Here is a 27,267-nt window from a genome sequence, read left to right as displayed (position 1 = left end):
TCCGTGTGTGCCTCCACGACGCATGCACGAGAATATGACGCAGATCCGGCGTTCGGACACATGACCCAGAAGGGATTTGTTTACAAGCAGAGGAAGACGCGCGTGTCTAAGCTGTTGGATTCTACATTGATCGTGCTTTAGGTCTCAGCGTAGTTCTCAAAATGGGGCTTAAGTGTGCATTTCATGGATTCTCGAACGCTGGCGCTACGTCATATTCTCGCGCATGCTTCGTGGAGGCACACACGGAAGACATGAACAAGCTGGCTAAAGGTGTTATTTAGATTTTTTTTTTGCGCACAAAAACTATTGTCGTCGCATCGTAAAATTATTGTAGAGCCACTGTGGTGAGATGGACTTTGTAACGACGTTTTAAGTGCCTTTTATGGGTCTTGGGAGTATTAATGTACTGAATGCCAATGGAGGCCTATCTGAAGCCTTTCTCAGCCATCAGCTTTCAACAAAAATATCTTCATTTGTGTTCCGAAAATAAACGGAGGTCTTACGGGTGTCGAACGACAGGAGGGTGAGTAATTAATGACAGAATTTTCATTTTTGGCTGAACTAACCCTTTAAGTCTAAACATTAAAACAAAAATGTAAAGCTTATTTATGCTTCCAAGACTATGAGAAGTTATTTTTGAAATTTAAAAGACCTCAGCAGACCATTCTTAAAGTTATCTAATTCTCTTGCAGAGGTGGACATTAACTAAGTACATTTACTAAGTACACTTTTTGAGTATCTGTACTTTCCTTGAGTGGTATTTTTTCTGGAAACTTATGACTTTTACCTCACTACATTTGAAAGACAAATGTCGTACTTTTTACTCCATTACATTTCTATCATGGCCCTCGAAGTAGAAAGTTGTAGCCGATTTGAAACTCAATGGATGATTAGTTTTCTTCTTTAAAACGTGATTGGTTTTTCTTTTTTCTTTTTTCTTTTTTTCTTTTTTTCTTTTTTTTGCAGACAGCCTATCAGTAATCACTCCTGTAGAATCACATGAAGTTCAATGATTTCCAAGTATTTTTTGAACACCAATCAATTGATGGCAAAATAGAAGGCGGCAGTTCCCAGACGCAGTGCGCACAACCATAGTCATACTTAAAAGTTAAAATTCAGAAGAGCAGACGTGGATAAGTCTGAAAAAGTGCGACGACATCAAAGTGCACACAGAAAGCTGCCTCTCAGACGCCAGACCACAAGTACTGAATTTTAGTCTATTGAAAACTAAAATCTTATTACAGTCAATTAAAACTAGACTAAAACTAAAACAATTCAGATGCCTAAAATGTTATAGTCAAAAGACTGACTAAAACGAAATCCAAATTTTCTGTCAAAATTAACACTGGTATGAAGTATGGTTGGTCAAATTATTTTAATAGATTTACCCGCCGAGTTGCCATAGCCTTGTGGATAGAGCGCTAACGCATAGGTAACGTTCGACAATGATGTTAGTTAGCATGTAAAAGCGTAGTTGGGCTAATAATGTTAACTGAAGTCCTTTCAGAACTATGTTTTTACATAATCCTGTCAAATAAACATAATGTAGAAACCTTTCTTTTCTAGTATGATTTTGACTTTGATAAGAGCTTTGTAACTTTTAAGCAAGTATTTAAATGAGTTCAAGATATGCTAGCATGTCAGATGGAGCATGACTGGCTTAAACCACCATGATGGAAGAGTGCGCATTCATGCAACAATAATAAAATAATGCGTTTACTTTTACTTTTGATACTTAAGTACTTTTAAAAGCAAGTACTTCTGTACTTTTACTTAAGTAAAAATCTATCTTTACAACTTTCACTTGTAACGGAGTAATATTTAACCTATTGTATTTTTACTTTTACTCAAGTAATGGAGTTGTGTACTTTGTCCACCTCTGTTCTCTTGCCATTGGAAATGATGACAGTTACTTAAAATTTAATATATCTGATTTGTTTTCCTGCCATAGAGTGAGACATGGCAGAGGATCGCAGACAGAAGCTGTGTTCAGTGATCCTCCCTACTGAATCCATGAAGGCGATGGCGGAGTCAGTGGGTGTGGGCTCACTGCAGGAAGACAGCTGTCTGGCCCTTAGCGAAGAGGTTAGCTACAGGATTAAAGAGATTGCACAGGTATTGTGAACATAGAAAATAGGATTTTCATTAAGGTTTTAAGAAAAAAAAAAACATTGTGCACAGTACACAGACATGAATATCTAAAATGTTTATATATGACATGTCTGTATTTTTTCCCCCTTTTTGGTCTAATTAAATTATCAGTGTAATGTAATATTACATTTTTGTGATGTAAAAAATTTAACAAAGTTAAATCATATCAGAACTTTCGCACATTTAATGTAAAAATTACAACCTATGCAATACCACTGAAAACCAAAATGAGACATTTCAGGGAATAAAAAAACAGAAACTTGTAATTAGGGATGCACAAATACCATTTTTCATAACCGATCCAATACTGATACCCAAAAAACTTAATTAGAGAAAAGTAACAAAGGATTAAAAATATTTATTCATAATCTATGACATATATTATGAACTAGGTGAATGTATTATTCAGAAGCAAAAGTAATTCCAGAAAAAATATTGGGTGCTCAGTAATTTTATGTGTAACTTTTAATGTAAAAACAGCATTAGTGGAGAAAAAGTGAACGTAAGTGTAGTGCTAAATCTGGTAAAATGTAAATAGAAAACAAATTACAATTTTCTATTTTTTTATCATAAAATACATACATGAAAAACAATTTGTTGAAAATAAAGTGCTGTCAATTGATTAAAAAATGAACTAGATTAATCAAAAGATAAGACCCTATTCCTCACCTGGGATTGCGCAGAGCCTCTGAAGCCCTTCGAAGCCCTTTGAAACTGCATTGATTTGGACCTTCAACCTTTTGGTTGCCATGAAAGTCTATTATGAGGAGAAAAATCCTGGAATGTTTTCTTAAAAAAAACTTAATTTCTTTTCGATTGAAGAAAGAAAGACATGAACATCTTGGATGAGACGGTGGTGAGTAAAATATCAGGAAATTTTCATTTTGAAGTGAACTAATCCTTTAAAACAATCCTCTCATAAATCCATAAAAAATGTCATATTTTCCTGTGGCCTTCCTACTTGTCTAACAGGAAATATACAGAAACAGTCTGCACTGCATAAATTATAAATTAAATAGAGATTAATCCTTATTAAAGCTACAAAAGTTATTTAGTCAAGAGCAGTGAGTAATTTATTATTTGATTAACGTTAATGACAAACAGCATTTGTGGCTGCTGTCACTTTAAAGCCTTGTTTATACTTTCGCCTGTTTATAGAGACAGAGCGCATTTAGGCAACGCCCACACCTGGTTAATCCAACGCTCTCCATTGACTTTGCATTGCATGAAGCGGCCTCCTTGTTATTTCGGACTTATAACAGAAAACAGAACAATGTCTAAAAGCTGCTATGTGACAAGCAAACAATCTAAAAAACACACAAATACATTTTTATAAGCTGTCGACCCAAAGAAAACAAGCGTTTAAGGAGACAAAAGTGGATACAGGCAATAAGACGTGAAGCATCAGCAGGAAGAATGGGTCAATTTTGGGACCCTGACACTCAGTATGCCTCAGTATACCTATATGTACAGTAAACATTTTATCACTGTTAAGTCAAATTTCCAAATGTCAGTTTTATATATTTCCTGTCGCTGATTACATTCCCCTCTAGAGGGTGTAGTTCTCAGTAGGGATGCACCGGTTGACCGGCCAAAAATCGGAACCTTTTCTTTGTATTTTTCTGCCGATTTTTCCGTAAGTGCGCCCGCGTGCACATACGCCTATATCGCAATCATTAGCGAACATGTCACTTCTGTGTTACAAACGGAAACTGGAGAACTGAGGGAAGAGACGAGATACGCTGAAGGGAATGAAGAGCTGCTGCGCGAGCTAAAGTTGAGCGAGTTTACCTCTCCGCGCCCTGCACAAGCGTAGATAGAGAGCGTTTGTACAGCTCAGCTTCTCACGTGTTGGATCGGATGAACGAAACAGACTAACTTGTGACAAAGCCGAAACACTTCTTTTTGTAGCCTAAAGAAGAACATGCATGCACTTTTGAAATGAAATCCTATCAGTTCTGTAGCCTATAGGATGATCATTTTTATTTTACCTTAAAATTACATTGACTTAATTTGATTTAAAAAGCACCTGCTGTAGCATCTTAGTTTTTTTCGTTGCACTAAACATTATTTGATTTAACATTTTGGAACAATTATATACTTTGGTTTTATTTAATTTCACTGGTAAAGACTTTTTTTCTTTACAATGAATTTAAAAACAAATGCTGATTTAAGTAACATCTTTGTTTGGATTGCAGAATATGCAGTTGTTGCCTTTAATTGCACCTTTCAGCCTTTTAATTTCCAATTCAATTTCCCGTTAATTACAGATTGCGGACTTGTTTTCATTAGCCAAAAGCCAATTTAGCCTGTTAAATACCAAATAAACATCTTGTTCATGTATACTTCATTCTTTTATTGTAAAAAAAAAACAAAAAAACAAAACGGAAATCGGTATTGGAATCGACCAGTTTTCTTGAAAAAAATCGGTATTGGAATCGCCCATGTAAAATCATGATGGGTGCATCACTAGTTCTCTGTGTAATATAACATGTTGCGCTCTGTCTCAATTGCCTGTATCCACTTTTGTGTCCTTAAACGCTCGTTTTTTGGGTCAACAGCTTTAAAGGGGGGTTGAAACACTCAGTTTTAGTCAATCTCATGTCAATCTTGAGTACCTATAGAGTAGTATTGCATATCTTCATATCTCCGAAAAGTCTTTAGTTTTATTATATTTATAAAAGAAAGATACGCTGTACCGAGTCTTTCCGAAAAAAAAACGAGCGGTTGGAGGCGTATCGTGTGGGCGGAGCTAAACAGCCACGAGCACGCGCAGCTATTGTGTTGAGAGTGTGTGAAAGCTGTGACATCCTTAAACATGGAAAAAAAACGTTATCCTAAATAAACCATGGAGATCAATCAGATTTAGCCATACATATATGATCCAAAATCAGATCTAGAGGCTGAAATTGAACAGGAGAAGCAGCAACGACGACTACAGCAGGACGTCTCTATGGTATGTAACTTACCGTTACTGTATATACTTGCTTAGCGACTTGTCATGCGTGAGTTTGTGTATTTACTCGTGGTTTATGAGGACATGATTTGGTTTATGGACTATTATATGTGATTTAATGCTAGCAGTAGCAAGCGTAACGGTTTTGCACGTCAGACTAGTGCGTGTTTACATAGAAAAACACTGGAATATTAGCGCATTTGAATGAACGAGTCGATAGCTAACAACACACAGACATTTGAAGCAGTTGTACTCACCGCCTGCTTCCAAAACACGGGTCACGACCGTGAACCTTAATCGCTGGGACTGCTCCATCTTTCAGCATTAAGACGAGCTACAAAAATCCGGCGTCGAACTGGGCCTTGCTTATAAAATGCAGCCGAAATGCAGGGAACAAGCAAAACACTTGTACGACTCCAAACTCCATCCAGTGTCCCATTGAAGGTCCCGTTTTTCGCGTTTTTTTGAAGCTTTGATTGTGTTTACAGTGTGCAATATAACATGTGTTCATGTTTCACGTGTAAAAAAACACAGTATTTTTCACACAATTTACTTATCTGTATACTGCTGTTTTCACTGTCCTCAAAACGGCTTGAAAGATTTCCCTGTTCTATGAAGTCCCTCCTTCAGAAATACGTAACGAGTTCTGATTGTGCCAGCGGTTCCCGTGTTGTGATTCGACAGCAGCTTAGCGCACGCAGAGCGCACGTTACCGGAAAGGTCACGCCTCTTACCATAACGGGGATGCATGCGCTCAATGATCTCTAAGTACAGCGTCCGTGGGAAAGCCAAACAAAGGTGATTTGACTCCGGGATGAAAATAACAGCGTCTCGACGACATGGCGACAAACACTATACAAACGCAACAATTCCTCTTCTCCACGTGGGAGCAACAAGACCACGCCCCCTTTTTCCGCGTATTTTTGTGGGCGGAGGTTAGTCAACAAACTGCTCTACTGACGTAATTAAAGCAGGATGTACAGAGATGTAGTCCAAACCGGCCGTTCGCTGTAGGCTTTGAAAGGGAATTTCTGTTAAATAAAATATCTCGCTTGGCATTGAACTTTGAGCTTTATAATTTTACAGGTATTAATTATGCTCTAACAGCAACATTACACACTAACTAAAGTTTGAAAAATGGGATCACGAAGAACAGGACCTTTAACACTGGGTTCTTTGGGAAGCTGTACAGGGTTGTCTTGCCTTGACAACCAAAAACACACATATTTGGTGACATTGTTGCTGTCGTGAAGTCCTGTGACTGCAGCGCAGCTGAGCAAAGTGCTTTGATGGGCGTACTGCTTTCGCTCTCTCGCTCTGGTCTACGGGTGCGCGCGCGCCCGCGCCCTTCCGGGAGAAGTGCCCTTAGGACACGTATAAGGAAATTCCGCCCCATTTGACGTCACATATACCCATACTCGAAAAAAACTTGCCGAAACTTGTGAGAAACCGGAAGGAGTATTTTTGGCACAGAAATACTCCTTAAAACGTCCAACTTTTTTTTAAAACTTTGTCCATGTTTAGCATGAAACAGAATTTCACCCCCCCTTTAAAAACTTTTGGGTTTTTGGTTCTGGGTTTTGTTTAGCTTGTTTGCTGTACACTTTGTCACATATCAGCTTTTAGACATTGTTCTGTTTATATTCTGTTATAAGTCAGAAATGACAAGGAGGCAGCCTCACGCAATATGCACAACCGGCGCAACGTCATAGAATGTCTCTGAACAGATTCACGCCCACTTTTAGGGGAAAATAAACTAGACTCCCATAGACTTCAATACAAAATAGCGGCACAAAACAACGTTCGTACACAGCCGGCAGGCTTGAATAACTTAAGAAATCACCAATATTAAACATGTCAAGTAATTATATGTCCACCCTGCCTGCCATAGAGTGTGAAAGATACATCCACACACTTAATTTGGTCAATTTAAAAAACATGTCCCTTCATTCTCCCACCGTCAAATTGGTGTAACAACCCCACCCAGTGGCCAGAGGTGTCTTACCTGGACATTTACACGTACCTCATCGAGTCACCAGGTAACCCAGTGAATGATTTAACTTCGTTTTTGAATCATGAAGTATGGATGATGCTATCGGAAGCTAAGTCAGGCTAGTTAACTATGGCTGGACAGAAAAGTGCTCTCAGTACTCTAAATATAAAGACATAATATATAGGGATGCTCCGATCAGGATTTTTGCTGCCGATTCCGAGTACCGATTTCTTGTCATGGTGATCTACCGATCCCGATTCCAATGCTTCACTGATTTGTAAGCTCTCTGATCACTGTTAACCTTTTTTTCAAAAAAAAAAATAAAAACTATAGATGTTGCTTTTATTATATTTTTGTTACGTTTTTATGGTAATTATGTAATGAAACTATTGTTTTAACAGGGTACTAAATAATCACAAAAATTACATTTTAACATTTTAATATGCCTTTTAAATGGGGTTTCTGCATAACACTATGCATATCAGGATACTTAATAGGGCTGTATTTTCTATGTTTTTCTATTTGGATAACAAAAAAAATCTCTATTTATTTTAATAATAATTTTTTCACACATCCTGCCCAATGATGTCCTAAAAACAATTTTGATATTGAAGGCTATAAACAAATACAGTGTATGTAATGTAGGCATGTATTAAAATTTTTGTTTTTTAATTCACTGAGCCTATATTTGATTGCCCAATTATAATGGTCACTTTCATAAAAATATACATACTTGTAGGTTTAAAATTCTACATATGGCACATTTATTGTCCAACAACAAATATTTTAGAAATATGTATATTTTAGTCAGAATGATTGCGTTCTATTGCGCTCCGTTAGTTTGGCGCGCGTACACGTGGTGGCGCTCGCGGAAGTCTTAATTTTAGCGGAGATTAACATGCAGAAGGCTCGTCGTCTCCTGACAGCAAAATGGACATATTTGCATCACTTTCTAACATTTACAGATGAAGAATATCCCTGTGAAATGTAAGTTATGCACTGAGGAAAGCACCACATTTCAAACTCATTAAACACTGCAAGTATTTATCTGTCTGTCAGCACAAGTATCTCTCAGAGCGTCTGACAGGCAAGCTGCTTTAAACTATACGTGTTAACAATATCTTACCAGTTATTTTAAAGCCCTTAATATAAAGCATGTGTCATGTTTAGGACAAATTGTATCATGCACTTTCCCTGCATCAGCTCACTCTGCATACTCCGCTATTTTTCAGATGCGTTCGTATCAAACTTCTCTATATCAATACTTCCGAACGGCGTTCGCCCATCCCTTAGGACCGACTGATCCGTATTCAACTGCTGTTCACATGGAAACCTTCTCCACTTCTGCCTTCAAAGCTCTAGTTTGAATATTTTCTACTACCTACCCCACGCATCATGTACGCCCTCACGCGATGACGTCATCAAATTACGATCGGTTCGTGAGATCGGCCAAGTTAGTGAGTACTGATCGAGTCATAAAATATGGTTATCGGCCGATACTGATCTCCGGCCGATTGATCAGGGCATCCCTAATAATATATACATTTAAAGATGTTTACTAGCAAAAACGAAGGAAAATCATTCACTTGTTACACCAATTTGACGCTGGGTGAATGAAGGGACATGTTTTTAAATTGACCAAATTAAGTTTGTGGATGTATCTTTCACGCTCTTGGCAGGCATGCTGAACATTTAATTACTTGACATGTTTAATCTGAGTGATTTCTTAAGTTATTCAAGCCTGCCGGCTGTGTACTGTCGTTGTTTTGTGCCGCTATTTTGTATGGAAGTCTATGGGAAGTCTAGTTTATTTTCCCCTTAAAAGGGGTGTTGATGAAATTAACAGTTAAGTTCCCGGATGTGCCGGTAGTCTGTATACAAAGCAATACAAAATTGGGCGTGGTTTTCAGATTATGACGCGTGCCGCTCTGTCTCTATACTCTGCTGACTACGCTCGCACCTCCCCAAAACGGACGAGGCGTTCATACTTGAAGTGCTCCACGTTGTACTTCTATAAACCATCAGGAAACACAAGTAAGGTGAGAAGTAAGGTACACGTGACGATGTTTACTTTAGCACACTTCATCAAAACCACACTACAAAAGAATTGTGTAAAACCCAGTAAAGCTTGAGATCATTACGTGTAGACGAGTAAAAACCAAGCTTAAGATCTGCCACTGCTGCACATGACGCAGATCTCTCACACGTCTCATTTTCTCACAACTCTTTATGTTAATTTAAGACTTTATGTAACTCATTTAAGACTGCTCTTATGAGGATACTCGAGAAAACGTACTCGGTTACTTAACGTAACCTCGGTTCCCTGAGATAAGGGAAGGAGTTCTGCGTCAAAGACGCTATATGGGGAATTCTCCTATTCTCGAATATACTGAAGTAATTTGTAAAATCACGCAGTGCTACTGCCCAGTCAAAACACTGTCGAGACATCTCGCACGCTATTGGCTGGCTAGTGGGAACTGCATGAACCAATGGCAGAACAGTGTAATCTGAGCAAACCAATGGGCACAAAGCCCACAAAGCTGAGCGCAGAAACCCGCGAAAGGGGCATATCAAATACGCTGTAACTGTCAAAAACATCAGGTTAAATCGACTGAAGCGACGATCACCCGAGTCAGCGCCATAGCACGGCCGTCTACGCAGTACTCCTTCCCTTATCGCAGGTAACCGAGGTTACGTTAAGTAACCGAGTACGTTCCCTTTCGAACGGTCAGTTCGTACTGCGTCGAATACGCTATATGGGAACCTGTAAAATCCTGCCGTGCTATGATAAGCGCAGTGACATGTACTCCCTCAATTTTGAACACTTATTAGAAAGGGCTCAAGAATAGAGTTATTGGAGGCCCATAGTGTCATATGCTAGCGCTATCGCGTCCACTAGCCATCTGGCTAGGCTTTGTTTGGTGACCGGAAGTCCCTTAGTTCAGTCACCAAAACTTACAAAGAGCTGCTTCGACTGTCTAAAGTGGGAGGACCGCTCAATATATGCTCTAAGCGCCCTAACAGGGCAGAGCAGGTGTAACTGTCTCTCATCCTCCGAAGGGGGGAGGGCAGAGAGAGTGATTACCTGTGCTTTGAACGGTGTTGAAAGCACTTTAGGTACATAACCATGCCCTGGTTTGAGGATGACTTCAGAATCGCCTGGGCCAATTCTAAACATGATGCGTTCACAGATAACGCTTGAATGTCACAGACACGCTTAACAGATGCCAGTGCTAATGGCAGGGCAGTTTTCAGCGAAAGCGGTTTTAATTCAGCCGTCTGCAACGGCTCGAAGGGAGGTCTTTTTAGTGCTCTTAGGACCAATAAAAGGTCCCAGGATAGCACCGTATGAGGGCGAGGGGGGTTAAGCCTCCTGGCTCCTTTTAAGAATTTTATGACCTTAAGACTTTAGACTTGTAGACTCTAAGTGTGGATGGAGTGTGTCCTGCATCCAACATCTCTTGTAGAAAAACGAGAATCTGTGATATCTCGCATGACACTGGGTTATAGTTCTTGACTGAACACCAGTCAGAGAACACTGACCATTTAAGGGCATAGAGACGTCTAGTAGACAGAGCTCTAGCTTCACTGATGGTGCTCAAGACACTCACTGGGAGGTTCTCGAGCCACCCTTGAGTGGCCAAACATGTATCGCCCACAATTTGGGGTTGGGGTGCCAGATTGTCCTGTTCGCCTGAGAAAGGAGATTCCTCAGGGGAACTGGCCATGGGGCTGCTGATAGTAGCTGAATCAACTCGGGAAACCAGATGTGGGTTCGCCAGAGTGGAGCCACTAGCAGGACTGTGTGCGCTCGCATTCCCTGATCCTTTTTAAAATCTAGGGAATGAGCGGTACTGGTGGAAAAGCATAAAGTATGCAGCTGGGCCATTCGTGGGCCTCTTTGAAAAATAGATTGGGCAATGACAGTTGTCTTCGAAGGCTAAGAGGTCGACATCTGCCCTCCCAAAAACACTCTATATCATTTGAACCGTTTGGGAATGGAGGGCCCATTCCCCGGGGACACAAGGCCCCTGGAGAGCATGTCTGCTCCCTGGTTCAGTCTGCCTGGCACATGCACTGCTTTCAGTGAATGTAATTTGCCTTTTGCCCCATTGGAGGAGATGTCTGACCTGTTGGTTTACCCATCTCGACCTGAGCCCGCCTTGGCGGTTTATGTAGGAGACCACAGTTGTGTTGTCCGTGCGGACTAGAACATGGTGACCTGAGAGACGTGGTAAAAAAAGTCTCGAGGGCTAGCACTACTGCAAGCATTTCTAGGCAGTTTATGTGCAACCATGACTCCGTGCTCGACCATGAGCCGAAGGCCAGTTCGCCCTCGCACAGAGCGACCCAACCCGAGGCACCATCCGTCTGGACACTGTTCCCAAGCGACCACGGGGCCAGGGCTTTGACACAGCTGTGGCCCACTTTGATCCAAAGCTGTCTTGAATGCCACGCTTGGGAAGGAACCCGTGATTTCAGCCAGTACTGCAGGGGGCGCATGTGCATCATACCCAGCGGAAGTACTGGAGAAGCTGATGCCATTAGGCCTAGCATTCTCTGAAATTTTTTTAGGGGTCTGTTGGTTCCCGTTTTGAATGAACGTGCAAGCTGCTGTGTAGTCAGAGCTCGTTTGTCCGATAGCCACGCCCTCATTTGGGCTGAGTCTAAAATCGTTCCCAGAAAGGAGGTTCTCTGCCTGGGAAGCAATGAGCTCTTGGCTGTATTTATTCAGAGAGCCAGGGATTCTAGATGGCTGAGTAGCACAGATTTGTGAGATTTTATTTCTTCCTCTGACTGGGCCAGTATGAGCCAGTCGTTGAGGTAGTTCAGAATGTGCATTCCCGCTTGTCTTAAGGGGGAGAGAGCTGCATCCATGCACTTCGTGAAAGTGCGGGGGGCCAGGGACAGGCCAAAGGGCAGGACTGTGTACTGATAAGCCTTCCCGTCGAACGCCTTGTTCAGGTGTCTGAGATCTAAGATGGAAGGAAGTAGCGGCTGTAAAAACCCTGACTCGCTCTGAGCTGGAGGCACCGCCTCTATCGCTTTTATTTATTTATATTATCAATAGGCTCTCTACTTCGGTATGGAGGACGTGAGTCACGTTGCTCTCCACCGAAGTGTGCGTTATGCCCGCGAAACGGGGGGGTTTGCGAGCGAATTGGAGCGAGTATCCTTGTTGAATTGTTTTTATAACCCACTGTGACACACCGGGGATGGCTTTCCAAGCCTCTGCCCGATCGCACAGGGGTTTTATAGTGTCAGAAGGCGCCGCGCTGTGCAGGGCGCCGACTTCCATGTAGTGCAGAAGACTCATTTGTTGAAATTTTTATTTATTTATTTTTTATATATATTGAACTCGCCTTTATGGCGGTAGAATGCAGGGGAGCACGCATTACAGCGGACTCGTAGTTAACATTCATTGCATGAAAAACATTCAGAACTGTATTTTTCTCTCTGATCGGAACAAAAACGGGCCGTGTGGAGAGAACTCGGAGTCTTTTGGGAGGTGGACCGGCCTGGGCGGGACTCAACCCTCCTCTCTTCCTGACCAGCCTGTCAGGGCGGCTTCCTGTGTTCAGTTTTGTCAGCATTCTGAAAGTCGTTTGATAAGGGCCCTGTTCAGATGTCTGCCAGTTGGTTTGTGTTTGTGACCCTGTGCGGATAGCACTTATGTGTAGCGGTGCGTACTTGTAGTGGGCTCACGCACTACATATAAGCTGTGTCCCAAAGTGAAGGGCGCGCACTTCGAAGGCCGCATTTGAAGTGCGATTGCGTCATAGCGTCACTACGAAGGGTGTCCCAATGTGAAGGCTGCACCCTCTGAAGGCCGCATTTGAAGTGTGATTGCGTCACAGCGGCACTACAAAGGGTGTCCCAATGTGAAAGCTGCACCTCTGAAGGCCGCATTTGAAGTGCGATTGCGTCACAGCGGCGCGACGAAGGCTGCCGCAAGTCGAAAGCGACTTCAAAATGCGCCCTCCGTTTCTCAGGCAAAGGAAGGGTACAGCAGATGGAACCTTCCCACAACTTCGCAGCCTACCCTATCCCAGAATTCCTAGCACACTGGTGACTACAGGATTTGACTGGTCCGCATTCCCGCGGCACTCGATCAGATTTCTTGTGGCGCGGGATTAAATTTCCCAGTGAAAGACGGTAGCGGTCGGCAAGTCTAGCCTGGATACTATTGAACACAACAGCGCAACCGCTTGAACTTGAAGTAAACATAACGTTTAGTGCACTCTCACATCTCCCTGCCCTGAGCAACCTGGCAAAACTTTAATTTCCCAATTTTAACTTGCATAAATGTTATTTATTTCTCAACCATTCTCTCAAGAAGAGGAATCAGTCCATTCTCTCCCTTTTCACTCTTTCTTTCTTTTTCTACACTTTCTTTAAATACAAATTAGATCTGCTCGGGGCTGTTTTTTCGTCCCGCTCCCGCAATAGGATCTATTCCGCACCGCTCTCGCTCGCGCTTCAAATTCACTACGTGCTCACCCGCTATAAAGTATTTTATTCCCGACCCGACCGATCCAGCTAAATTTAGATTTCGTTTCCAGGATCTCTCTTTTAAATTTCCCCTACAGAAAGAGAGAGACTGCATGGGATAACAAAAGTAATAGGCTATGTTGGCCATGCAATCATTTATTTATTTTTCTTATCATACTGTCAACACCGTAGCTAAAAAATGTCACAGACAAAAATAGGCTACATCAAATGCGACATCTGTCACTCAAAACTATAAGTCAAAATGCAAATAAACGAAAACTGCTGACTTTACTAGCTGTACTGCAAAATAAAGTATTTTATATGAATGAATGAATGTCGCTCACTGACGACGGTCCATTAGGCTACCGAAAGTCTCCTCCAAAGGCTGAATGTAAAGTCGTGGCAGGGATGCACAGAACAATTTCTCTATATTATTATTATTATTATTATTAGACCAGGGGCCTGTTTCAGAAAGGAGGTTAAGTGAAAACGATACTCGGTTACTTAATGTAACCTCGGTTCTCTCTAGAAGAGGGAACGAGTATTGCGTAAGTTCCTTACGCTACGGGGAAGTATTCTTTCTTCGAGATTTCTGAAAAACCCAAAATGATCCTTAATTTTGTAACATTGTCAACGCAGTGCGGCAGCCTGGCAGACCATAGCAGGCTATTCCAGCGTGCTTTTCTGGTGGAGTGTGCTCTGCTGGCAACTGCAGCAGCCTATCGGTGAGCCCGCGTGACGTGGCGACCAATGAGGGCGCTTCGCGCCCACCTGGCTTCATTTGCCTACAGGTGGGGCGTGGCCACGTGTATATAAGCAGGGCTCACGGGCTGCATATTCGGTTTTCGTAGTTCTGAAGCGTAAAAGCCCGCGGGGCGCACAGCAAGGAACGCAATACTCGTTCCCTCTTCTAGAGAGAACCGAGGTTACATTAAGTAACCGAGTATCGTTCTCTTACGAGAGGTTCTCTCGTATTGCGTAAGTTCCTTACGCTACGGGAACATATTGTCAACGCCGTGCGCGCCTCGCATACAGCATATGTATCCCAGGGAACCGGGGAAAAAACACTGCTCGGGCAGGGTGGCCGGTAAAGAAAATGGGCCACCACATATACAGACACTTCATTCGAACTGACGGGTGGTTACGACGGGTGGTTACAACACCCTGTCCCATGAATGAGGGAACGGCACCTGCCGGTCTCCTTCAAATTCACCACACCTTGTCTCATGAATGAGGGAGCGGCAACGCCGGTCGCCTTCAAATTCACAATATCTTGTTATATGAGTGAGGTAACGGCACCGCCGGTCACCTTCAAACTCACAACAGCTCGTCTCGTAAATGAGGGAACGGCACCGCCGGTCTCCTTCAAATTCACATGAGCCTAGTACCGAACTTACTACCAGTATGTGAGCTATGTCTGCGCAGAACCGCTGGGCAGAACCAACAGCCCTATTGAACTGATAACACTTTCGCCTGTAAGGCAGGAACTTCCAGATTGTAAAATCTCACGAACGTAGACGGGGAGGCCCAGCCTGCCGCCATACAGATATCGTGGATGGAAATCCCTCTGGCCCAAGCCCACGAAGAGGCCATGCCTCTGGTGGAGTGTGCTCTGACACCTAGCGGGCACTGCAGGTGTTTGGAAGCGTATGCAGTTGCAATCGCGTCCACTATCCACCTGGACAGGGTCTGTTTCGAGGAGGCGAGACCCTTAGTGCGCCCACCAAACGAAACAAATAGCTGCTCAGAACGCCTGAAGGCGGCGGAGCGTGTGACATAAACCCTCAATGCCCTGACAGGGCAGAGGATATTGCCACCGTCCCCCTCATCGGATGCTGGCAGAGCCGAGAGGGAGATAATCTGCGCCCTGAAGGGAGTGCCGATCGCTTTGGGGACATAACCATGCCTCGGTCTGAGAATGACCTTAGAGTCATTAGGACCGAACTCCATACACGTCGGGCTCACTGAGAGCGCATGTAGATCCCCCACGCGTTTCACTGAAGCCAGAGCTATCAGAAACGCGGTTTTTAGTGAAAGGAACCTTGGTTCCACAGTCTCGAGCGGTTCAAAGGGATGAGCCTTCAGGGCCTCTAGGACCAAGGCCAGATCCCATATAGGAACCGACGGGGGCCGCGGGGGATTCATCCGTCTGGCTCCTCTGAGGAAACGGATGATGAGCTCGTTCCTTCCTATTGTGCTACCTAGCGTCGTCTGAGCGAACGCTGCTATAGCCGCCACTATACACTTTGAGCGTGGAAGGGGACCTGCCCAATTCCAAAAGCTCTTGGAGGAAGGAGAGCACCCGCTGGACCCCACATTGCTGTGGGTCCAATCCCTTGGAAACACACCACTTAGTGAACACCGACCACTTAGAACTATATAACCGCCTCGTCGAGGGGGCTCTAGAGTGTGAAATCGTGTTCATAACCCCTTCGGGCAGGTCAACGGGTATCCGTTGGTCACCCATACATGCAGAGACCATCGCTCTGGATGGGGATGCCAAACTGACCCTCCTGCTTGAGAGAGAAGGTCTGCTCTCAGCGGAACTGGCCAGGGGGGTGAGTGCGACAGCTTCACCAGCTCTGGGTACCAAATCTGGTTCTCCCAGCGCGGTGCTATAAGGAGCACCGGGCGGCGCGTTTCCCTGATTTTCGCTATGACCTGGGGCAATAGGGAAATCGGCGGGAAAGCATACAGCGGGAGGCTGGGCCAAGTTTGGGACAGCGCATCCTCGCTTTTGGACAGAAACGTCGGGCAGCGGGCGTTCTCTTTTGTTGCAAAGAGGTCGAGCTCCGCTCTGCCGAACAGGCGCCATACCAGCTGGACTGTCTGGGGGTGCAGGGACCATTCTCCTGGGAGAATGAGGCCCCTGGACAGCTTGTCCGGGCCCACATTGAGGTGGCCCGGCACGTGCGCAGCTCTCAGCGAGCGCAGCGAGCTGTGTGCCCACACGAGCAGGCGTTCTGTCAGATTGCCCAGACATCTGGACCTGACACCGCCCTGCCGGTTCACGTAGGACACCACTGTGGTATTGTCCGACCGGACTTACACGTGGTGTCCTCGTATAAGCGGGAGAAACTGCTTGAGCGCGTTCTCTACCGCTATCATCTCCAAACAGTTTATGTGTAGGAGTTTTTCCTCGCTCGACCAAAGGCCCGAGGCTGATCTGCCCTCGAAAACGGCGCCCCAACCCGTGGTGGAGGCGTCCGTCGAGATGACCTTGCGGTGTGAGATGGCTCCCATCGTCACTCCCCTCTGGTACCAGTCGGCTACTAACCAGGGCTCTAGGGCTGACACGCAGCCCTGAGTCACTCTGATCCTGAAGCCTCCGGACGCCCAGGCTCTGTGAGGCACTCGGGCGTTTAACCAGCATTGCAGCGGGCGCATGCGCATTAAGCCCAGCTGGAGCACAGCTGCAGCTGAGGCCATACGTCCCAGCATCCTCTGAAAAAGCTTGAGAGGTGCGATTTTGCCCGGCCGGAAGTACGCAGCCATGCGCCGAACTTGGCGCGCGCGTTGGGGTGACAGGCGGGCTGACATTGCCACAGTGTCCAGATTCAAACCCAGAAATGAGGTTGATTGCGTGGGCACTAATGTGCTCTTGGTCCAATTGACCGTGAGCCCTAGGCTGTCCAGATGGCTGAGCAGCATTGCCCTGTGGGCGAGGAGCTCGGCCTCCGACTGCGCCAGGATGAGCCAATCGTCCAGATAGTTCAATACTCGCATCCCTCGATTTCTCAGAGGAGCGAGGGCCGCGTCCATGCACTTCGTAAATGTACGGGGTGCTAGTGACAGGCCGAACAGAAGGACGGTGTATTGATAAGCCTGGCCGTCGAAGGCGAATCTTAAGAATGGCCTGTGACGCGGCGTTATCTTGATTTGAAAATATGCATCTTTCAAATCTAGGGAGATTAGCCAGTCTCTCTGGCGAATATGCGCGAGGATCTGCTTGGTCGTGAGCATCTTGAACGATCTTTTCATAAGAGCTTTGTTCAGACGCCTCAGATCCAGAATCGGTCTGAGCGACCCATCCCTTTTTGGCACGAGAAAATACCGGCTGTAAAAGCCTGACTCGCTCATAGAATGGGGAACCGGTTCTATAGCCCCTTTGCACAGCAGCGTGGCTATTTCTGCTCGAAGTAGATGTGCTACTTCCTCGCTCACTCTCGTCTCTGTACGCGCACAGAAGCGCGGAGGGCGGCGAGCGAACTGCAGAGTGTAGCCGTGCTTCACTGTTTTCAGCACCCATTCTGATACACCTGGAATGGCTTCCCACGCTCTCGCGTGCGCCACACGGGATAGAACGGCCTCCGGGCTCGAAACGCCGCGCTTCGCGGGTTTGACGGCCTGTATAGGAGAGGCGGGCGCAGTGCGCGCGCTCTCTGTGCTGTGGGCCAGCCGATCGCTCGCGATGGCTGGCCGCCTTACACACTGCATCTCTGCCGCTTCGAGCGGGGAGTGGCTTGTGTGCGGCCCTACACTCATCGCTCCGGCCACCCTGGGCGGAAAACAAATGGTGTGTGGCGCGGCGTGTGGCGCCTGAGGCATAATGTTCACAAAAATGTGTGAGCGCGTTTGAGCGGGCACAACTCTTACGCGTGGAACATGACCGGTTAAGAGTGGCTGTGTGACCGCGCGTGTGGTGGTTAGTCGTGGACGCAAACAAGCGGACACGTGACCTAACTCTAGCACTCGAGCGGCCGGTGGCCGCTTTATGTGAGTGGGGGACACAGGGTTTATAGTGCTTGTGTGCAGGGGTGAACACAGAAAAGTGGGCACATTTACTGCATTTGAAACACATACGGCGTGAGCCGTGCAACCAGAAATAATGCAACTTTTGTGATTTCTCTGGTTCGCCGTAAAAACGGCGGTTATTGACAGGCGAGAAGGCGTTTTTGCCGGCTCGTTGGCTGCGTGAAATCCATCTGCAGCAGCCACAGTGGTGGGGGCTGACAGGAAAGAGAGTTTTGACGGTGGTCCGGCCGCGGCGGGACTTAACCGTCGTTTCTTGCCTCTGGCTAGGAGGACTTTGGAGGCTCGGGCTTCAGCGCGATCCTAAGCCGGGGGCCCCGAGGTGGAGGCGGCTTACCACGGCTGGAAGAGCGCGATCTGGGGCGGCCGCTCGGTCTTCGCTGAGACGAAGGGGGCCGCGCTGGGCGCTGCGCGGAGCTCGTTGCTGGCTGGTCACGAGGACGGCGAGCAACGGAGCTATTGCTAGCACCGGGGCGTCGAGGCAGGAAAAGGTTCATGGCCTGCGTCGTTTTCTGCACTTCGGAGAAACGGTCGACGATCCCCTTGACCGCTGGTCCGAAGAGCCCAGACGGAGAGAGCGGGGCATTTAGGAAGGCCGCGCGCTCTGTTTCTCGCATGTCCGCGAGCGTGAGCCAGAGGTGGCGCTCAGCTACCGTGAGGGAGGCCATAGAGTAGGGCTGCTCGATTATGGAAAAAATCATAATCACGATTATTTTGGTCAATATTGAAATCACGATTATGTAACACGATTATTTCACATGACTTTGGGAATGTGTTGTATTTATTAAAAATACACCTTTCAACAATTCAATTGAAATTGTAACATTTGTTGTACTTTTTGAACTATTAAAATAAATAATATAACATATTCAAATCAAAGTAAAAAAGTATTCACGTAAAAATGATAATCACAAATAAATAAGATCAACAATATGGTTCGGCTAGATATGCTTTTCAGGTACGTCTAACATTAGTTTTCAGGTACAGAAATGTCTCAAATGTAAAATAACATTGCATATTTGAGTGCATAAATTAAAGATGAATCCTATTAAACTTACAAAAGCTATTCAATCCGGATCGGATATGCGTCGTCTTTTTCGACTGTATAAAGTTCACTTAAGGCATATACAGACTATGTCTGCTAGGATACTCATCAAGATGGACATGTTGACATACGTTTTGTGTGAGTTTGTCCGTTCAAGAGCAAGACTTGAAAGAGAACTCAATATTTGCGCGCTGAGAGACGTGTGCGCGCTCTCGGATGAGCGCACAGAGACACATTTCCTCACAGCGCGCGTGGCTTCTCATTCGCGTCTTCTGGCACTAAACCCGGGTGATGACGGTGAAACGACTGGTCATATTCAAACATACGGCAGCACTCGCATGCATTGAACAAAGTTTACAAAGAGAGAATTATTTGAAAAATATAAGGGGAAAAAAGGACGTTTACACGGCACCCCTGCTCTCGTCAGTTTTTGTTTCTTTATTAGATTGTCATAGGTCACTCTGTTTAATTTTCAAGTGGTTAAACAAATTCGTGATGTTCCCTTGCGTTGCAGCCACTACCATGTAGAAAATCTTGCACGTAGCATGTTTCTGCTCGTCGTCTGATTCCTCGAAGCCAAACTGTTCCCAGACAACAGAGTTGGTTTTGCCTTTTTTGCTCACCAAACGCTGCTGTAACTGCCCTCCTTCTGCCATCTTTACTCGCGCCGAGTTTTTAAATTCCAGCGGATGATATGCACACGAGACTCACGACCTGAGAGATTTGTGGCTTCGGGAGGGGCGGATGAGCGCGTGCGCGTTTCATTCAGAACGCAAGGCAAAATAATCGTTTTTTTCTCGATTGTACTATTTTGGTGATCGTTGGGAGGCAAAATCGAAATCGAAATCGAAATTCGATTAATTGCACAGCCCTACCATAGAGCGTCCGAGGGCCTGTGCTGCGGTCTTGGTGGTGCGAAGGGATAGATCCGTCGCGCTTCGCAAATCCGTGATTAACTCAGCGTCACAGCTTTTCTCGTCCAGGTCGCGGAGGAGATTAGCTTGGAGGATTTGCAGCACGGCCATAGAGTGCAGAGCAGACGCAGCTTGACCGGAAGCAGCGAAAGCGCGGCCGATCAGCGATGACGTCACTCTGCAGGCCTTAGACGGGAGGGCAGCCTTTGAGCGCCAACCGGAAGGCGGGCAAAGGTGCGCTGCGACCGCCTCTTCCACCGGAGGGATAGCGTTGTAGCCTTTCTCAGCCGCGCCGTCAACTTGTGAGAGCGTCGAAGAAGCCTGAGACGAGACCCTCGCGTAGAATGGCGCGTTCCAGGACTTTGCGAGCTCCTCGTGAAGCTCTGGCAGAAAGGGTGCAGTCCTGGAGGTGGGCGCACGCTGCCACCTTGGGCGGGGCCCATTCGAGGCCTAGCTGCTCGACAGCCCGGGTGAGAAGGCGCAAAAGTTCGGCGTCCTCACCCGCTCGAGAGCATCCGGAGCCCCGGACTGAAGAGGTCGCGGAAGACCAGTCCTCGCTGTCGGAAGCCATGATGGAGCAGCTGTCGGCGCGTTCCGCGGCCGCATCCGCCTCATCCCCGGAGGCGGCAACAGAAATGGCGGCCTGGGGTGGGGGCGGGGAAGGCGAGAGTGAAGCGGGCGGGAAAGGTTCCGGCGAGCTTCTCTCGGCGAACTCCGGAGTCCGCTGCGAGCGGCGCTTCTTTCTGCGCGGCGTAGCAGGGACTGGAGGGATATCATCGTCGAACAGGACGAGTCGAGCCCGCAGGGTCGACATCGTCAGTTCTTCGCACTCCTGGCATCCGCCGGCGAGAAGTGCGGCGGCGGCGTGATCACGGCCCAGGCAGAGAGCGCAGATCACATGGCGGTCCCCGGAGCTGAGCTGCGCGTGACACGAGCCGCAGGTGGAACGAGACATTTTGCATCAAACGCTCGGCTCTTTTTGTGAAAAGTGTGACGCAGCGGCGACAACACTTGAGCGTAAAGGATATGGGCTGCCGGATAGCAGAGCAGGCACGGATGGCTGAAGGTGGCGCGATGCTGCCGGCTTCCTCAGGCGCTGTCGTCTGCTTGCTTGTCTGCGTGGTCACGGCGGCGGGTTCCAGATTCAGCGTTGCGAAGGGCTTCGCTGAAGAAAAGAAAACCGAATATGCAGCCCGTGAGCCCTGCTTATATACACGTGGCCACGCCCCACCTGTAGGCAAATGAAGCCAGGTGGGCGCGAAGCGCCCTCATTGGTCGCCACGTCACGCGGGCTCACCAATAGGCTGCTGCAGTTGCCAGCAGAGCAGCCAATAGCACGCTGGAATAGCCTGCTATGGTCTGCCAGGCTGCCGCACTGCGTTGACAATGTTACAAAATTAAGGATAATTTTGTGTTTTTCAGAAATCTCAAAGAAAGAATACTTCCCCGTAGCGTAAGGAACTTACGCAATACGAGAGAACCTCTCGTAAGAGAACTCTGAGTATGTTAACCCTGAAATAAGGGAAACTCTGAGTTTTCTGTTTCAGAATGGGAGGTATGTCAAACCCGAGAAAGCAGGGTAAGTCAAGCCCGTTTCTGAAAGAGAGGTAACTTATACTCAGAGTCAGTTACTAGGGTAACTTACTCTGTGAACCTAACCTGGTCAGGAGCAGGTTTGCTTTGGTAAACCCAGAGTTTCTTTCAGTTTCCTCCCTTTTTAAAGCGCCAGAGGTGTTTAAATACTTCGTTCATTCATTCAAACGCCACAAATGCTTTTCATGCTGAGTATTTTGGTCGTATTTCAAGTACAAATATAAAAAAAATATAAATTTAATCTAAATCTAAAGTAAGCGAAGTTTACTTAAAACAAATTATATTATCTGCCACTTGACAAAAATACATAGTAAGAAAAGCATTTTTGCAGTGGAGGTACATTCATTCATTGCTCATATTTCATCATGAGGACACTGTCAAAGTGACAAAAATGGCATGTCCTTTTATACAGGATCCTGACGTTCACTTGATAAACCTCTAGAATTATCCCTAACCCTAATAATTAGAATTTCCTTTAGGATTTCCAGTGGTTGGACGCATTGATGACACTCATATTCCCATCATCACACTTTCTGAAAACTGATTATTGTGTGGAATGGAAGGATGCTGCCAGATGGTAGTACGAGATATATGCCATAACCACTACAGCTGATAAATACATTTATTTACAATTTTTATGGTCCTCTTTATTTCCTACAAATTCTTTCTTTTTCCTGATGGATGTTAATATTCTTCCTCCATCTCCTCTTCATCTGTCAGTGGTGCTGGTGTTTGGCTGGCCTGAGTAGAAGTCAAATGTTAATGTCATTACCCTGATTAATAAATTTAACAGGTGGGATTAGAGAACATTTCATTATGTGAAAGAGCATAGACCCTTTTCACATTTATGGATTTCTGAAGCTGAAGTCATCATAGTTGGGTTAACTTTTATAGCGGTGAATGAAAGAATACATTGAATATATATTTTTGTGTCCCCATTTGCTCAAATAGCAAAAGAAAAACTCAACAATAGTGATTTCACAACTTTCCAAAAGAGGGAAAAAATAGAGTGAGATTGATAACGGCAGTGAAGAGAGAGAAATAAATTATTTTTTACCTTCACTCCCATAGACGCTTTATTAGAAACACCCTCACAGCAGCGGTAATTTGTTTTTTGTAATTTGATGCAAAAGTAATATAATACAAAGTATTAGTGTTATAAATATACATACATTTAAAAAAATAAATACAAAAAACGTTGCAGGATTTACGATATTGATGACCATTAAAACACGTCATCAGTCTGTGAAAAGTGTCTAGGTGGGAAAAGCTGCTGACACTGAATTATATTTATTTAATATGTCAAATGTTCAAAAGTCATTAAACCTACACCCATGAACATTTTATGCTTAAAGCTTTACCTGATTGAATTATGTTTTTATTTTTCATTTTTAGCTGCTGCCACATTCTTTTTTTGCCTTTTGGATACCATGAAAAATAAACGTAATTAAAATAATTAAGAATTAAACTTACATATTGACCCGGAAGTATGCGAGCGTCTTTTTGTTGGGTGCTGTTGCCATGGTGAATCATAATTTCGGAGCTCCATTGATCGTGGCTTTTCATAGTTGGAGTGCATGTGCTTAACTCAGAGTCAGTCTACTCAGAGTTGATTGAACTACCTCAATTCAGCTGTTCTGAAACCCAAAACTCAGAGTTTCCCATCTCAGAGTAAGTCAACTCAGAGTTCAGGTTTAAACTCAGAGTTGGTTGAACCTCCTTACTGAAACGGGCCCCAGGCCTGTGCCAGCGGGACATAATCTTCATCTGGGATGAGTTCATATTTCCACTGTCCGCAGGTTTGCGGGGCTGAATCGGTCGACGGCTGCCATGTCATAATGCATCTGAGATGATGTGAGTTGAATAAAAATAAGTACTTAAATAAAGACTTGGACATAGGCTAAATGTTTAAAATATATTGTAACAGTTACATATAACATAATAAACAATAGTTGCAACTTAATGATTAAATATTTTACCATAGGCTACCGATTTACGTGCTTATGGTCCGGTCTCCCATCGTGGCAGGCTTTGAAGCATGTCAAAATCCAATAAAATGCATAAAAAGCAAAAAAAACAAAAAACTTTTCTGCTCCATTTCTCGTTTTAAAATCTCCTCGCGAACATCCGCTATCAGTTGTCACACACCTTCTAGCCCATTCAACGCAGCTCGGTTCAGTGTTGCCAAGTCATGAATTAGGCTGCATTTACTGTTGGTGTGGGTTATTTGTAGTCTATAGTCCACAGGTTTAAGTTGTCTTTACTTTAGCAATATTTCTACCGGGTGCCCCCCGCGTTTTGGCATATTTTGCCACATTTTGGCCGTGATACCGCTACTTTTGATTTGCAAAGGAGGGGTTTTGTTGTGCAGACCTGGCAACCCTGTCCCTCAGTTCGCCCTTTGTGCACTTCGAAGGCGTGGCCTGGCCTGGCCTTCGAAGTGCACGGCCTTCGAAGTGCGCACCCTTCACTTTGGGACACAGCTAGAGAGCTCTTGCGGCACGAGCAAGCGAGCGATAATCGGTGAGAACAGTGCTTATGTGCAAGGTGCGCGTATTTTAGTAAGGCCGTTGTTAAAGGGGTCATAGAATGACATTTTTGTACAAGTTAATATGATTCTTTAGTGTCTAAATGAAAAGTTTGTAATATACTTTAATTAAAAATTCTCATTAGTATTGTAAGAAAACACTCATTTTACCTGGTCAAAACCATCTTAGTTTTCAGCAAGTCATTTCAGTGTATGTGACTTTAAATGATAATGAGCTTTGCTCACCCCGCCCCCTCTGCTCTGTGGGGCGTTCGGTTCGACCCGTCACAACAACACAACACACGTGGAGTGTTGCCTTGACAACATTTGAGGGTATATTTTCGAGAAATAATGGCAACGGGAGTCTCTGAAGACACATCTAAGCAACCTTATCATTTTGAACCGGAGTCGGACCAGGAACAGATGACGAACGTTTCTGAATGGTTGGTTAACGTCATGTCACTTTGATCTATCTTTGTACTGGCAGAGTAGCGTAGTTGCTATGTGTTTACTGATGTGTTAGTTCATTGACAGATTGATGTTATGTTATAAGATATTTTTTTTTACATTACTTCTTAATCAGTAACAGACACCGTTATAAACCATGTACAAAAGTAAGCTTAGTGTAGTGTTACCACGTTAACTTTATCACCCGAGTAACTTACACAGTTTGTAATAACAAACATAACGCGTTGTTCATTATAAACGTGGGATTATGAATTATATTGAGAACGTCATACACAGAAAGCATGCCGTAATGTAACTTACCCTGTAAACTTTAGCCTCATTCATCGTGAAGCGTGCAAGCGATTTGCAAAGATTAATATAAAGGTTAATAAAACGTTACACTCACATCTTCCTGAGGTGCAGCAGGAACACGATCCTTTTTTCAAGAGCAGCTTATTAGCAAAACCTGCTTTATACTGACGCTCGTTTATAAAGCAGTCTGCTGAGAAATGATTCGCGCAAACATTGACGTTGATCAGGGGGAATATTCCCTTCTAAAACAAAACTCAGCAGCCACTGGGTCTTCAGCGGTTCGGATTTAGGAACATCAAAATGACTGCTGTGTTCGTTATTACACCCAACAACAACACAACACCACAATCGCTTAGACGCCATTCTGCTCCAGCGTATCAACAATGGCGGACTGATGACAGCTCGCTCAGGGCGGGTCTGTGTTGAAACACTGCTGTCAATCAACAATCTTAGGAGGGGCGTACACCGTGTAACGTCACACGATCAGACGGCTCGATTTGAGACAGGGGAAAATATATAAGGAGATTAAAAAAAAACACTGGATGTATTTTTATCATTATAGGATGGTTGTGTACAGGCACTGCCAACACACATTTCCGTATAATCAACTTGTAAAAGTGCATGTACCATTCTATGACCCCTTTAAAAACAGCGTTGGTGTGCAGACTAGCGTGTTTGACAACAGGCTAGTTGACTGCAATATTTACATCTCCAGTCACCTGAACCGAAGGGATTGAGAGAATGTAAAGGAAGTCTGTGGAGGTAATCCGGCCACAGCAGGACTTTTGAGTGGTTCTATAGCGCTGAATTAGCAGTCAGAGAGCGAGTAATGCGGGAAGCTCCGGCATTAGTGTGCTCGTCCACTCTGGCATTCTCTGTACGCATCGCTTCTTATCGCGGCCCGAGTGAGAGAAAAGGAAGAGCGAGACGTTGGTAATCGTGTGGATTCGTCTTCCTCATTGCCGCCGAATGAGACCAGGCCCTTGGCGTTGAGCGGAGGGAGCAGGTCCGATCGAGAGAACGTCACAGGGGAAACATCTTTGTGAGACGAAGACGAGGCACACGGGCACTGGGCCGACGTGAACTCGCTAGCCTCGGTATACTCAGCCCTCTGGCTCCACCGTTTTTTCCCGCCGAGGCTCGGACGGAAAGAGGAACGTGAGAGCGCGAGGGACAGGGTCGTGCTCTGAAAAGAGCACTATCCGCGAACGGAGGGAGGAAATGGGCATACCCTCGCAGTGAGAGCAGTCGGACCCGGCGAGAGCAGCGTCCGCGTGGGCCTTGCCCAGACAGATCACGCACCCGTCGTGGTTATCCTCCTAGTGCAGGTAAGTACTGCACATGCCACACAAGCAATATATTTTTCTCAGTATTGTACAGAAAGTATACACCGTAGTGTTTCACCAAAGAGCGCAGGGGAATGGCGTGACAGCTCGAGGGATCGCTGGCGATTTGAGAGCGCTGAAATACAGCAGGCCACTGACTCTCGCAGGATGCCCGGGCTGGCTAGCTTGCTATTCCGCTGCAGGCTCGTCAATTCATGGTGAAAGGTGGTGTAGTTCGAGTTTATCAGCGAGGACCGTAGATCATCGCTGAAGGAAATTAATCTGACGTTTTTGACAGTAACAGCGTATTTTATATGCCCCTTTCGCGGGTTTCTGCGCTCAGCTTCGCGGGCTTTGTACCCATTGGTTCGCTCAGATTACGCTGTTCTGCCATTGGTTCATGCAGTTCCCACTTGCCAGCCAATAGCGTGCGAGATGTCTCAACACTGTTTTGACTGGGCAGTAGCACTGCGTGCTTTTACAAATTACTTCAGTATATTCGAGAATTGGAGAATTCCCCATATAGCGTCTTCGACGCAGTACGAACTGACCGTTCGAAAGGGAACTGACATTTTGGCATAATTGTGTCTTGTTATTATTAGCTCAACCGCGAAAGAGAACTCAATTCTGGCGCGCTGTCAGTGCACACGATACTGGCGTGCGTCTTTCTGAGCGTCGTGTGTGTGTGTCAGGACAGTCTTGTCTCATGCGTTAAAGCACGTTTACGTTGACAGCACTAAAATAAATACTATAAAATTAA

At 45.3% G+C, this 27,267-nt stretch overlaps 1 protein-coding gene across 1 annotated transcript in view; it reads left to right on the top strand.

Moving 5' to 3' along the window:
• The window catches only part of taf6 (TAF6 RNA polymerase II, TATA box binding protein (TBP)-associated factor), a 69,709-nt gene that overhangs the window by 1,544 nt on the left and 40,898 nt on the right, over positions 1–27,267 (top strand). The window contains exon 2 of the mRNA XM_079814577.1: positions 1,952–2,115. Coding sequence (XP_079670703.1) covers positions 1,960–2,115 — 156 coding nt within the window. The 5' untranslated portion in view covers positions 1,952–1,959. The remainder of the gene's footprint in view (positions 1–1,951; positions 2,116–27,267) is intronic.

Source organism: Gobio gobio (assembly GCF_949357685.1).
Source record: "Gobio gobio genome assembly, chromosome: 4".
Lineage (NCBI taxonomy): Eukaryota > Metazoa > Chordata > Actinopteri > Cypriniformes > Gobionidae > Gobio > Gobio gobio.
This window is presented reverse-complemented; position numbering and strand designations above follow the sequence as displayed.